The sequence below is a fragment of the Monodon monoceros genome, unplaced genomic scaffold (genome assembly GCF_005190385.1).
Source record: "Monodon monoceros isolate NGI ecotype Baffin Bay Population unplaced genomic scaffold, NGI_Narwhal_1 Super_Scaffold_10, whole genome shotgun sequence".
Lineage (NCBI taxonomy): Eukaryota > Metazoa > Chordata > Mammalia > Artiodactyla > Monodontidae > Monodon > Monodon monoceros.
In genome coordinates this window covers 57,880,150-57,893,022 of record NW_021703766.1, presented here as the reverse complement: position 1 = coordinate 57,893,022, position 12,873 = coordinate 57,880,150, and the positions used below count along the sequence as shown (strand labels likewise).

Below are 12,873 nucleotides of genomic sequence, written 5' to 3'. Positions count from 1 at the left end.
GTATTACAATGCAATGTGGTAGGCTTCCATTTTAGGAACAAAGATCAATTTCACACGAAAAAAGAGTTATTTTAAATTCACATAAAATACATTCAGAATAAGTCTAAAATTTTAGCATTAAGTAATGTAAAACAAACACAGAGGAGCTTTCTTTATTATTATTACTTTTATTTTGGCTATGGCAGGTCTTAGTTTTGGCATAGGGGATCTAGTTCCCTGGGATAGAACCTGGACTCCCTGCACTGGGAGCACGGAGTCTTAACCACTGTACTACCAGGGAAGTCCTTCCATATGGGTCTGATTTTTTATGAGCTTTGGATTTTTCTTCATTTGAACCTGATGAATAACCTTGGGCATTTTTTCTTTCTGTGTTTCCGATTCAGTTCCTTTATCACTATTTTTTTTCTTTAAACTTTACTTTTAGCTTTTGCATTTCTGTAGAGACCTCTCCTTTCCCCCCCCCTTTTTCTTTGATTTATTTATTTTTGGCTGCATTGGGTCTTCGTTGCTGCGCGCGGCTTTCTCTAGTTGCGGCGAGCGGGGTCTGCTCTTCATTGCTGTGCGCGGGCTTCTCATTGCAGTGGCTTCTCTTGTTGCGAAGCACGGGCTCTAGGCGCGCGGGCTTCAGTAGTTGCGGCACGCGGGCTCAGTAGTTGTGGTTCGCGGGCTCTAGAGTGCAGGCTCGGTAGTTGTGGCGCACGGGCTTGGTTGCTACGCAGCATGTGGGATCTTCCTGGACCAGGACTCGAACCCGTGTCCCCTGCATTGGCAGGCGGACTCTTAACCACTGCGCCACCAGGGAAATCCCACTGTCCCCCCCACCTTTTTCTGCTTGGTGTTCCACATCAGAATCACAACGTGAATCTGATGATTTGGACTCTTCTTGGGTACCAAGTGACTTTTCATTGACTTTACTAGAAAGCAGATCGCCACAGTGTGGAATGAAATCATCAGGTTTTCCCCATCCGGATTCCCCTGTTTCTGAATTATAATAATAGGTATAACCATCTTCACTTAAACCTTCTACCCAAACAGTCTTCACTGCCGTCTTTTTAAAATTTCCTTGAAATCCTTCAGGTTTCTCCCACTGAGATTCTCCTGTGATAAGATCATAATGGTAATGGTAACCCTCAGAGGTTATGCCTTCTACCAATCTGCCCTTTGAAGGGTCTTTTTTTTTCTTTTTTTCTTTTGCTGATTTGATGCAGAGGCGGATGGGATAGTGCTGGTTACTGGTGATATGCTTGGCTCTGAAGTTTCTGACTCTAAGCCAAGGCTTTTCAAATCCTCTTGGTATTCTTTCAGGGCAGCTGCCTCCATTGCAGCAAACTCCTTTGATGCCTTCTCTTCTTCCTTTGCCCTATACAGCCTTTTCGGTTTAATCTCACTGATCCTCTTTGCCACATTTTCCTTATGATTCTTTCCTGTTTCATGAACTTCAACACTAGACCTATTGTCCGCAATCCAGCACCTGCAGTAATCAGAGAATTTTTTTGGTTGTGACCTCCAGTAGTCTGCCATGACTGGACCAGCCGCCCCGAGGGTCACCCTCAGGCCCGGCTGAGGCTCGCGTTCCCCACGCGGGATGAGTCAGGGCCCAGCTCACTGCGAGGCCCACCGGAGCCTCCGCGCCTGGACCTGGTCTCTTTCTTTCCCACCATCCTCGCTACCTCCTTTCCTTTCCTGGGTCTGTCTCACTGTTTTCTCTTTCTCCCTGTCTGTCCCCCATTCCGGAGAAATGGTTCCCTTTAGACTGTCAAAATATAATTTTCGAAACAGCTAAAAACAAACTCCGTGAGCACACGTCAAATATCTATTTACCTCCGGTGGCAACTAGCAGGATGACACAGGTGGTTCCGGGAAGATGAGAGAGAAGGAACAACAGAAAGGGTGAAAGAACGAACAGTGAAATAAAAGTCTAAGTCGGATCGGTAGTGCCCCATGGGGCAGTGGGCAGGCATCTTAGTGTCCTGCTTAGTGTCCTACTGGGTGACAAAAAACTTGGGGTACTCTTCTCTACTGGACAGAAAGCATTTACAACCTATCAACCTTTTACTCGTTAGCATCTAACTTCACAGTATCTAGACTCTGATCAAAAGCAGTTAACTTAAAAAAAAGTTGCTTCACTTAGGGAATCAGATGACCTGAAGCAGGCTTGGTAGAGACGGTGCTAGTTCTTCCAGTCATCTTTTTTTCTCTTAATGGCAAGTTTTGAATAAGTTTTCTTAACATGTGTCCCTCTCGCTCCGTCTTTCTCTCTTCTTGCTGTCACCCTTCTCTGAGTCTTTAAAAACTCTCGATCCACTTTACTGTATCTCTAATGTCTGTCCCTTTCTCCCCTCTTGCTTCTGTACTCCTGATCCTTGTCTGTCCCTTGAATCTCGAGCTGCACGTCTTGTCGCTGTAAATCTTTGTCTCTCCTTTCCTCTCCATCCCGCCCTGATCGCTCTCCCTCTTGTTAACTTCTGACACACATGTCTGCCCAGCCCTGACTCTCTGACCTAGGTCTCTTTCTGTCCTGCCCGTGTCTCTGTCCCTGTGTCTGTTCACTTACTTCCACTGTCTCTCCTCACAACTCTCCCCGCCCCCGAGTCTGTGTCTGTCTGTCCTGTCTCTCTCGCTCCGCATCTCTGCCCTCAGCCTACCTCTCCCATCCTCTTTTCAGACGCCGGCCGGTACCCAGGGTTGCCCTGGAAACCGCCTGCACGGCCCACTGGTTACCATGAAGACGCCCGGGCCCGCCTACCGCCCACGAGCGCAAAAAAAAAAAAACAAAAACAAAACAAAACAAAAAAAAAACCTGTCATCGCGCCGCGCACGCGCGCGGAGGACTGGCTGACCTCCTCCCGGACAGGAGCCGGCCGAGCCTCTCTCCAAGGCGAAAGTGGGAGAGGCTCGCTTGCGGTCCTGAGGGCGGTGGAAGGGGTGGCCGGGTCTCCACAGGGGGTTGCCATGGAGACAGGGGGCTGACGGCGTCCTGGCGAGGGCCGTGATTGGTGCAGAGCCCTGCTAATCCCCGGAAGCCCCGTAGAGAATTCAGGGAGACTTGGTGGCGGCATGAGCGGCTGGGAAGGCGGTGCGGCCGCCCGTTGCCCCCTGAGAAGCTTGCTCGCATCGACGGGCGCCTGGACGCCTGGGTTTGAGGCTGGGAGCGCGGGAAGACGCGGCCCGGAGTGTGACCCGATCTTTGCGAACAACGCTGCCCCGGGGCACAGCGGGAGGAGGGTGGAAACTGAGGCGAGGGTGGGGGACGGGCAAGGCGGCGCTTCCGGCTGGTGCGTGGAGCGTTCTGGGAGACATAGTCCGGCCGGGGAGGGAAGGTCGGCGAGTGCGCATGCTCAGGAGCGCGGAGCGGCCCGCTGAGCGCGGAGGTGAGGGCGGGGGCCCCTCAACCGGGAAGGTTCGGGCGGGGACGGGGGCGGCGGCCCAGCGGGATCGGGAGCGTAGGACAGGGGCCTGGGTGCCCCCCGTGGCCGGGCCCAGCGCTGTCGCGCGCGGCTCGTCAATCACTGCGCGTTGCCACGGCGACAGAATCTGGAGTCCCCGCCCCCAGTTGCCATGGCGGCACCCGGACCTGTCCCGGCTCCCTAAAGCAGAAGGTGCCCGCCCAGGCTTCTGGTAAATGTAGTTCAGGGAGCTCCGCAGGGCCGGCCAGATTACGGAGGCCCAGCTGTCTCCTGGGGTTTCAGGTTGACTTGGAACCTTGAGGAGCGAAGGTTAGACCCACGGGATCAGGCGGCCCTCGAAATCGAATCCACTTCCTTAATAAACTCAGATCTCTCTACAAAGGTTGCACTGTACCTCCAGTTGCATAAGGAGCAGCGCGAGTGTGGTGGGGGTGGGGGAAACGGAGGTTCACAGTGGCACAGCGACAAGCCGAGGTTACGTGGCAAATAGGCTGGGCAGAATCTCCGACTTTCCTTGCAGGCTCCGAGTCCAGTGGTCTCGGCTCCTTTGTAGCTCCCCTCTGAAAACTCCCCTGTTACCTCCTAGTCCCACCTAAATCAGGAAACGGAGGAGATAGTGGGGCATTGCGTGTTGTGATAAGTCGGGCTCAGAGAACGGGGCTGAATGGGGGGAGAATGGTGTCTGGGTGCTGGGCCATACAGGTGACCTTGCACAGGTGTGGGGTGGGGCAGGTGCAGTCAGGCTGCGCTGTGAAACCGCGCTGGGAGGGGAGTGGTCTGACAGACAAGGCGGGAGAGTGGACGCTGCAGTGATAGACTGGCGTTGGTGGGGGAGGGGTGGTAGTGGTGTAGATGCCCAGGCAGTGGAGGTTGTAGGTGGCATTCACCTGGTAGAGAGAGGGATGCAGAGCAGGGGTTAGGTGGTGCATGTAGAAGAAGCGTGGGCTTTGGGGGAGAGACGAGGTGCCTTCTGGGCCTAAGAAGCAGCCCAGGAACAGGGGGCTACCAGAGACTCTGCACAGGCCCAGCTAGAGAGGCTCACCGAGGGCTCACCAGCCCCACAGGTCCTTGGTACGGGACTGCCTCTGTGCCTCAGTTTCCTCATCCTCCTTCCACTTGGCAGGTCTCGGGATTCAACAGCACAGCATCCAGTAGGCTCTCAGTAACCATTTGTCACCACTGTCCTCATCGCAGCAGCCTCATCCCATTCCTCCCCCAGGGGGAGACACTGGCCTCAGAGCTCCAGCCTGGTCTTTCCAATGAGGCCCACAGCTCTGGGCTCCCCGGGCCACGCACCCCCAGAAGATGAGGGGCCCATCACAGTGAAGCTGGAGGAGTCTGAGGAGGAGGGTGAAGCCGCCCCATGGGATCCCGGCCCAGAGGCTGCACGACAGCGTTTCCGGCACTTCCACTATGAGGAGGCAGTGGGTCCCCGCGAGGCGCTGGCCCGGCTCCGTGAACTCTGCCGCCAGTGGCTGCGGCCCGAGGTGCACTCCAAGGAGCAGATGCTGGAGCTGCTGGTGCTGGAGCAGTTCCTGGGCGCGCTGCCCCCCGAGGTCCAGGCCCGCGTGCGGGGACAGCAGCCAGGTAGCCCTGAGGAGGCCGCTGCCCTGGTCGAGGGCCTGCGCCGGGAGCCAGGAGGGCCCCGGAGATGGGTGAGTCAGTGGCCCTGGGGTCGGGGCTGGAACAGTATGCATCTCCGCCTCTCCCTGGGAGGTGCCATGCTCAGCCAGACACTGGTCCCTTGTGGTTTGGAAGTGGTCACCTGCAGCAGACCTTGTGTGAGGGCAGACGGGGTTCCAGGGCCAGCATCACTGGCCCATCCCTCCATCACCTAGAGGCATGGACAAGGGATGCAGGGTGGGGAGAGAGGGTGGGTGTCAGCAGCAGGAGAGCAACTGCAGGTGGTCCCTTTGCTCCTTGCTCAGTCCCTGGTGGACATGGGTCCTTAGAGGACCTAGTCAGTCAGGACCCCTGGGGTCCCAAGATAGGGTGGATGCCCATGAACTCCCTACCTGAGCTCCTGATGGTGGGGGGCACCTCCCCAGGTCACAGTCCAGGTGCAAGGCCAGGAGGTGCTATCAGAGAAGATGGAGCCCTCCGACTTCCAGCCCCTCCCTCAAATCACACCTCGGACTCCAGAACCTGGACTTGAGATGCCCCGTGGGGCCACACAGGAGTCGTCACTGGGCCTATGGGTGAAAGAGGAGCCTGGGGTTACAGAGGATCCAGGTGAGGGTAGGTAACGTGCCCATGCGTTGGTGGTCCCCACATCCCGCCCAGCCAGTGGCCGTCATTATCCCTCGCATGCCAAGCCTGACTGTCACCACTGTGGCTCCTTCCATGTTCTCAGCTGGCATGGAGCTGGCTATTGGGGTTTCCTGGTGTGGGAGGCATGTGGGGTTCACTCCCTGAGGAGATCCATTGGGGGACATTAGCCGATTGCTCGAGAGCAGACAGAAGGCTGGAGTATGGGTGGGCACAGCTGAGGGAGGACCCCAAAGTGCTGGGGAGCATTCCCTTCTCTCATACGCCTCCCAGGCAAGTGCCAGACATGCCCACCCACACTCTCTGCCATTCCTGTGTGGACACTTAGAGCCCCCCTGACATGCCCAGCCCCAAGTCTACACCCAGGTCTCACCCCACCTGGACCCCAGCACCTGGCACACCACTGAAGAGGGCAGCAGGGTGGGGAGCCCCTGGAGCTGCCTGACCCCACCCTTCCTCTCCAGAGCTTCTGGACTCTGGGCCTCTAACCAACCCCCAGGAGGCCACTTCCACTGTCCTACCTGAGGAGGCCCAGGTGAGCCCCTGCTCTGGGAGCCTCAGTGGGTGGGGGTTGGGTAGGTCCCTCCCTGGGCCTAGCCAGACACAGGCGAGCAGTGACCACTGTGGTTTCAGGGCTGTGGCGTGGCGCTGGGCCAGGCCTCTCCCCATAGTGAGACTGGGCCTGAGGGGTCCTCATGGACGGAGCACCCTGAGGCCCTGTGGCAGGAGGAAGCTGGGAGCATCTTCTCCCCGGGTGAGTAATGTGGGGCCCTCCACACGGGCAGCACCACCCCTGACCATCCCACTCCTGGCCCTGCTCAGGTGGGCCCCTTACTCCGGCATTCCCCGAGCTCCTCCATTGCCTGCAGCGTTCAACCTGCTTTAGCATCTCCTGCCCGCGAGAGCCAAGCCCCCCACTAACCTCATGGCCCCTCCAGCTGCTGCTCCCCGCCCCCAGTAAAACCTCCTGAGAGCAGGACTTGTGCTCCCCACGTCCGCTCCCAGCCCCGGCACCCTGGATGGCCCCCGGGTACTGGGCTTGCATCCCACTGATTGGGGGGCGGGGCAGAGAGGGACAGCAGGTTAGTAGACAGGGTGGGCAGACAGGGGGGACCTTGACACAGGGTGGGGCCTGGGCAAGACAGAGCGGTACCCTGCTCTCAGGCCAGATGCCCTGTGCTGTCCACCTCAGCCACACAGCCTACAATGGTCTGCCGTCGGCCAGGCTCCCTGTTCCCTGGACCCCTTCTCTATGTTGGTTTACTCCCTTGTTATTTATTTTATTTTGGGGGCTGCGTTGGGTCTTCGTTCCTGCGCGCCGGCTTTCTCTAGTTGCGGCAAGCGGGGGCTGCTCTTTGTTGCTGTGGGCGGGCTTCTCATTGCAGAGGCTTCTCTTGTTGCGGAGCACGGGCTCTAGGCACATGGGCTTCAGTAGTTGTAGCACGCGGGCTCAGTAGTTGTGGTTCGCGGGCTCTAGAGCGCAGGCTGAGTAGTTGTGGCACACGGGCATCGTTGCTCTGTAGCATGTGCATCTTCCCGGACCAGGGATCAAACCCGTGTCCCCTGCATTGGCAAGCGGATTCTTAACCACTGTGCCACCCGGGAAGTCCCACCCCCTTGTTCTGGTGAATCTTCCTGTGAACTCTGGTGTGGGAAGTAAAGTTCTGAGCTATGGTCCATATCTGAAACACATTTGTATTACACTGAATTTTGGCTGAAGAATTCTTTTTATTAACTCTGTCTCAAAACATTTTTTTTTAATTGCTGTGAAACTGGGTCAAAACATTTTTTATCACCACTGTTGGTGAGCCCTTAAAATTTGAAATTCACATTTCTCAGTTGTGGGAAACTGGCTTGCATTGTTTCTTTGATTTCCTTCCCCTCCATTGTTCTGTTCTCTTGTTTCTGGAATGCCTGTTACTTGGTTATTGGACTCTAGGACAGATCCTCCAATGTTCTCTTCACTGCGATTTCCCCATCCCTTTCTTTCTGCTCTATTTTCCGGAAAATGTCTTCAGTTATAGCCTCCAGACCCTCCTTTGAGATTTGCATATCTGCTAGCAGAGTTTTAATTTCCAGGAGTGTCTTCTTTCCCTGAACGTTCATTTTTTTAAACCACTTTCTGTTATTCTTACAGTTGTAACATCTTTCCTTATTTCTCTGAGGATAACAATAACTTGTTTTTTAAGCTTTCTTCTCCCAGTGTGGTCTCTGGTCCCTCTGGCAGCTCTGAGCAGATGGGTGAGGGTCTTATCGGCCAGGACAACAAATCAGGGCTGGGAGGGGAGGAGACTCACTTCTTGGGAAACGTGAGTGGGTGGGTGGAGCATGAGTGGATGCCACTGAAGCACTCGTAGGGCAGTCTGGCTGGGCTGCTTGAAGGCACCCCTGCTGTGAGGATCTTCAGTTCTCTCCTCTGAGTGTTCTAAGAAGGCACTCCTAGCCTCTTGCCAGCATCCCGGGAGAGAGGCTAGCGTCGCGGCGCCCAGTGTGACTTCCCTTAACTCCCTTGACTCCCTCAGGGTCCTCTCCCGCCCTCAACCCAGCCCTTTGCCAGGAAGCGAGAGGAGGTCCAAAAGTCACAGCTACAGCACTGCCCACCGCTTCCTCAGAATTCTGTGCAGACAGACCCAGGGCTGTTCCCTGCAGTAGCCCTGCCCAGCTTCAGCTTCAGCTTCTGAAACAGCTTCCTTAGCCCGCCTGGTGCCCCTGCCCCTTCACCTGTGTGGCCAGAGGTACCTGGTACCTCCAGCTCCTGAACTTTTCAACGTCTGGGGTAAAATGGGTTGATTTCTTTCAGTCTTCCCCACTGCTGACTTACTATTTGCCTTCTCCAGTCTGCTGCACAGTTACCATTTGCCCATTTTGCTTTCCAGAGTAGAAAATATCAGGGATTTGTTTGTTTCCTCTCTTCTTCTCTTCATCCCTGTGGATTTTATGCCTTGAAAAAACAAAACAAAACCTTTATGGTGGTTTTTAATGTTGTTTCACAATGAAACAAATTTAAATAGATACCATTATTCCCCAGAAGTCCCCATTTGCTGTTTTTTATCAATAAGGATCCAAACTCATTCTTTTTTCATAGCGTCCTTGTTTTGTGGATACTGATCCATCCTTTGAGAATTTGCAAGTACCTTATGTTATTTCCGGCCTTGTTAGTTAGCTTGGTTTCCTTGGGTGTGAATGCTCCCACTGGGTGCACTGTGGACAGCCTGCCCTGCTCAGCTCTGGGGGCTTCTTGTTTGTCCCTGCCCTAAGCATCATCCTGGGTGAGGGACTGCCACAGGGTCCATCATAACTCAACTGGAAGGCTCATCTGGGCCCCTAGCCATTCAGTGGCGATACCTCTGAAGCCTCACTGAAAGCAAAAGGTCCATGGATGGACTGGGCTCACCCAGGCTATGTCCTCAACCCCCAACTTCATGACAGAGCCTGGCTCTCATCCTCAGTCTCCACAGCCTTGGCACTGTAGAGCACCATGCACCAGGCTCTGGATTCCTGAATCTCACCGTCCTTTCTTGCTTTGGAGCTGCCCCACGTATTTTGAAAGCTCTTTTCTTATGTTCTGTCTGTCGGTCGCGCATGTTGAAGCTGAGAGAGTAGCATGTGATACATGCCCCTTCTGCTGTTTCAGTCTTCAGCTGGCTGGCCAGGCTTGCCTCATGCTGTGTAGCTGACACTCCAGCCTGGACCTGCTTCTCTCAGCCCACAGCCCCACAGTCTCTCTGCTCTCTCCAGCCACACCGGCAGTTCCACCCCAGGCTCCTCGGCGGGTTCCTTCTCTGCGGCCCCATTCTTTCCTCAGGCTGCGCTCTTCCCCAGACAACCACAGCTCACCTCAGCCACCTTGGCCTCCCCATAAGGTCTCCTGGCTGCTCCCCTTGCCCTCAACCGAACATCTGTGCAGCCAGTGCTTTTATCAGGAGAACAGTTTGAATTGCTAGGACATTCACGTGTTAGAAAATTCAGAAAGCACAAGGGAGTATACAGTGGAATGCCCCTCTCCTGCCTGTATCACATGGTCCTGCACCCCAACAGCCAACATCACCGGTTTTTTGTGTGTACTTCCAGAAAGATTCTCTGCATAGAACAAACACAAATTCAGGTGCATACTCATTTCCCGTTTTTAAAACACACGTGGATGCTTAACCTTCACACTGTTCCACGCTTGACATTTTTCGTGCATCTTCCCACTTGAACACACAGCAGCGAGCACCCTCCTCTTTGGACAGCTGCATAGAGCCCACTGGGGCTCACCGTGGACACACTTGTTTATCCATCCAGGCCCCTGCTGACATTCCTTTGGGTTACTTTTCAGTGAGAACTGAGAAACCTCCTACACCGATCATTTCACACAGGGGGAACACAATTGGTGGAGAAGTACCTAGACGTGGAACTGTTGGATCAGAGGGTGGGAAATTGGACATTCTTATGCACTTTGCCACACTGGCTTCTGTTTATGCTGGCAAGCGGTGCACACGAATGCTTGGGTTCCTAGAGTTAGGGTGTGGAAACGGTAACGAGTACGGCCCTAATACGCACTTTGCTTCCTAGGAGGGGACTGAGCATATTTTACGGAATTTAAGCATCCGTGACATTTCCTTTCTTTTCCTGCCCTTTCCCCACGTTTGTCAGGTTGTCCGTCTTTCTTGTTGATTGACTGGTGCACCTTACTCTGGTTAATTAGTCCCTTGCCTCTGGAGAGTTCGCAGTTTGTCATTCGTCTTTTGACTCGGAGGGTTTTTGCTGTGCACAGATGATTTCCTTTGACACAGTATAATTTTTCTGAGTTTTCTTTGGCATCTGATAGGTCTTCTGTCACCTACTGAAGCCCTTGCTAGTCTCCCAGTCTCCTTGCTTTAACTTCCTTCTTCTCCGTTGCCTGTGCTCACATCGCCTCCCTTCCCCAGCATCTAATGATGGAGTGCTCACAGCGTGGCTGGAACCTGCTCCTTTTATCCGCAGACACCCACCACTGTCTGATCACATGCAAGCCCAGGACTCCATAGGCCATGTACACACCACGGCACCCGTGTTCACCTTTCCCGGCAGACTGGGCCCGACTCCTGTGCCCCACAGCCTGCGCGTGCCCTCTGTCCCTCGGGAGTCCCGTGGCATCTCAAGGAAGGCACGGCAGACAAAAGTCCTGGTTGCCTGCATTCCCTGCCTCTGTCCCCTGCCCTATTCCCTTCCTGTTGGCTCCACTTCCAGCCTCCCTCAGACCCACCCACAGCTCTGCATTTGTGGAAACCATCATCACCCACCCGGACAGTGCAAGGGCCACCTGCCCCACCTTTGCCCTACAGCCCTTCCAGAAAGGCGGTTTTTACAAACTTAAGTCAGACCTGGAAAGCCTGTCCCCAGCTTTTCAGTCTTCTACCTCCTGCAAGGGTCTGTCCCATTGTCACCTCCTTAAGAAAGCCTGCACATATACAACCCCTGCCCCTGCCCACGTCACTTCTGTCTGCCTCCTTGGTCAGTTTCAGGTCGCTGTAGTTCGCGCCGTTTCTGCAGGGCTGGAGTGGCTCTGGGCACAAGTGGGTTCTCTGTCATGAATGAGTGGATCCCCTTCTGCAATGCAGGGTTTACACTCCAGATGGACAGCATCTCTGCTGGCCCAGACACTGTGAGCCCCCACATCCACCTCCCCTGGGACCTCGGCGTGGCCAGCCTCACGGGCCGACTCGAGTCACCCTCCCTCGAAGGTGGCTTCTCACACGCGCTGGTGCTCTCCAGCGACCCGGGAAGTGAGCAGGACCCCACGTACGATCCCCGCCAGGGCGTGGGCCCCGGGCTGGCCGCCGCTCGCTGGCGTGCCCCCAGGGGCCGGAGCCGGGGTCGAGGTCGCCCCAGCACAGGCGCCGGAGCCGTGCGAGGTGGCCGCTGCGACGTGTGCGGGAAGGTGTTCAGCCAACGCAGCAACCTGCTGAGGCACCAGAAGATACACACGGGAGAGCGGCCGTTCGTGTGCGGCGAATGCGGCCGCAGCTTCAGCCGCAGCTCGCACCTGCTGCGCCATCAGCTCACGCACACCGAGGAGCGGCCGTTCGTGTGCGGCGACTGCGGCCAAGGCTTCGTACGCAGCGCGCGCCTGGAGGAGCACCGGCGCGTGCACACGGGCGAGCAGCCCTTCCGCTGCGCCGAGTGCGGCCAGAGCTTCCGGCAGCGCTCCAACCTGCTGCAGCACCAGCGTATCCACGGCGACCCCCCGGGCCCCGGCGCGGCACCCCCGGCGCCTCCTGGCGCGCCGGAGCCCCCAGGCCCCTTCCCGTGCAGCGAGTGCCGCGAGAGCTTCGCACGGCGCGCCGTGCTGCTGGAGCACCAGGCGGTGCACACAGGCGACAAGTCTTTCGGCTGCGTGGAGTGCGGCGAGCGCTTCGGCCGCCGTTCGGTGTTGCTGCAGCACCGGCGCGTGCACAGCGGCGAGCGGCCCTTCGCCTGCGCTGAGTGCGGCCAGAGCTTCCGGCAGCGCTCCAACCTCACGCAGCACTGGCGCATCCACACGGGCGAGCGGCCCTTCGCCTGCGCGGAGTGCGGCAAGGCCTTCCGCCAGCGGCCCACGCTCACGCAGCACCTGCGCGTGCACACGGGGGAAAAGCCCTTCGCCTGCCCTGAGTGCGGCCAGCGCTTCAGCCAGCGCCTGAAGCTCACTCGCCATCAGCGGACGCACACCGGCGAGAAGCCCTACCACTGCAGCGAGTGTGGCCTGGGCTTCACGCAAGTCTCGCGGCTCACCGAGCACCAGCGCATCCACACAGGCGAGCGGCCCTTCGCCTGCCCGGAGTGCGGCCAGAGCTTCCGGCAGCACGCCAACCTCACGCAGCACCGGCGCATCCACACGGGCGAGCGGCCGTACGCATGCCCCGAGTGCGGCAAAGCCTTCCGCCAGCGGCCCACGCTCACGCAGCACCTGCGCACCCACCGGCGCGAGAAGCCCTTTGCCTGCCAGGACTGTGGCCGCTGCTTCCACCAGAGCACCAAGCTCATCCAGCATCAGCGCGTCCACAGTGCAGAGTAGCCAGTGCGCGCTGCACCCCCTCTCAGCCCTCACCTCGTTCCTCCGTGCGGGGGGGGGGCGGGGGGGGCTGCAGAACACCTACCTCGCGGGGATGCTGTGAGGCCTGTGATCACGTGGGTACAAGCCAGCCCTCTTAGGGCCCGGTGCCCAGTAGGTGCTTAATAAACAGTACACGGAACC

The 12,873-nt window shown here is 56.7% G+C and overlaps 1 protein-coding gene across 6 annotated transcripts; it reads left to right on the top strand.

Annotated features, from left to right (window-relative positions):
* The first annotated feature begins 2,910 nt into the window (after positions 1-2,910).
* Positions 2,911-12,873, top strand: MZF1 (myeloid zinc finger 1). 6 transcript variants are annotated; one of them, XM_029240541.1, is made up of 6 exons: positions 2,911-3,371; positions 4,531-5,062; positions 5,456-5,645; positions 6,140-6,210; positions 6,309-6,429; positions 11,156-12,873. In XM_029240541.1, the coding sequence occupies exons 2-6, from the start codon at positions 4,667-4,669 to the stop codon at positions 12,691-12,693; spliced, it is 2,316 nt and encodes a 771-aa protein (XP_029096374.1). In that variant the 5' UTR covers positions 2,911-3,371; positions 4,531-4,666; the 3' UTR covers positions 12,694-12,873. The 6 variants fall into 6 exon arrangements, with proteins under 6 accessions (XP_029096374.1, XP_029096382.1, XP_029096411.1 ...); XM_029240549.1 differs by lacking the exon at positions 2,911-3,371 and adding an exon at positions 3,579-3,618; XM_029240578.1 differs by lacking the exon at positions 2,911-3,371 and having other exon boundaries at positions 3,641-5,062; positions 5,456-5,639; positions 11,258-12,873.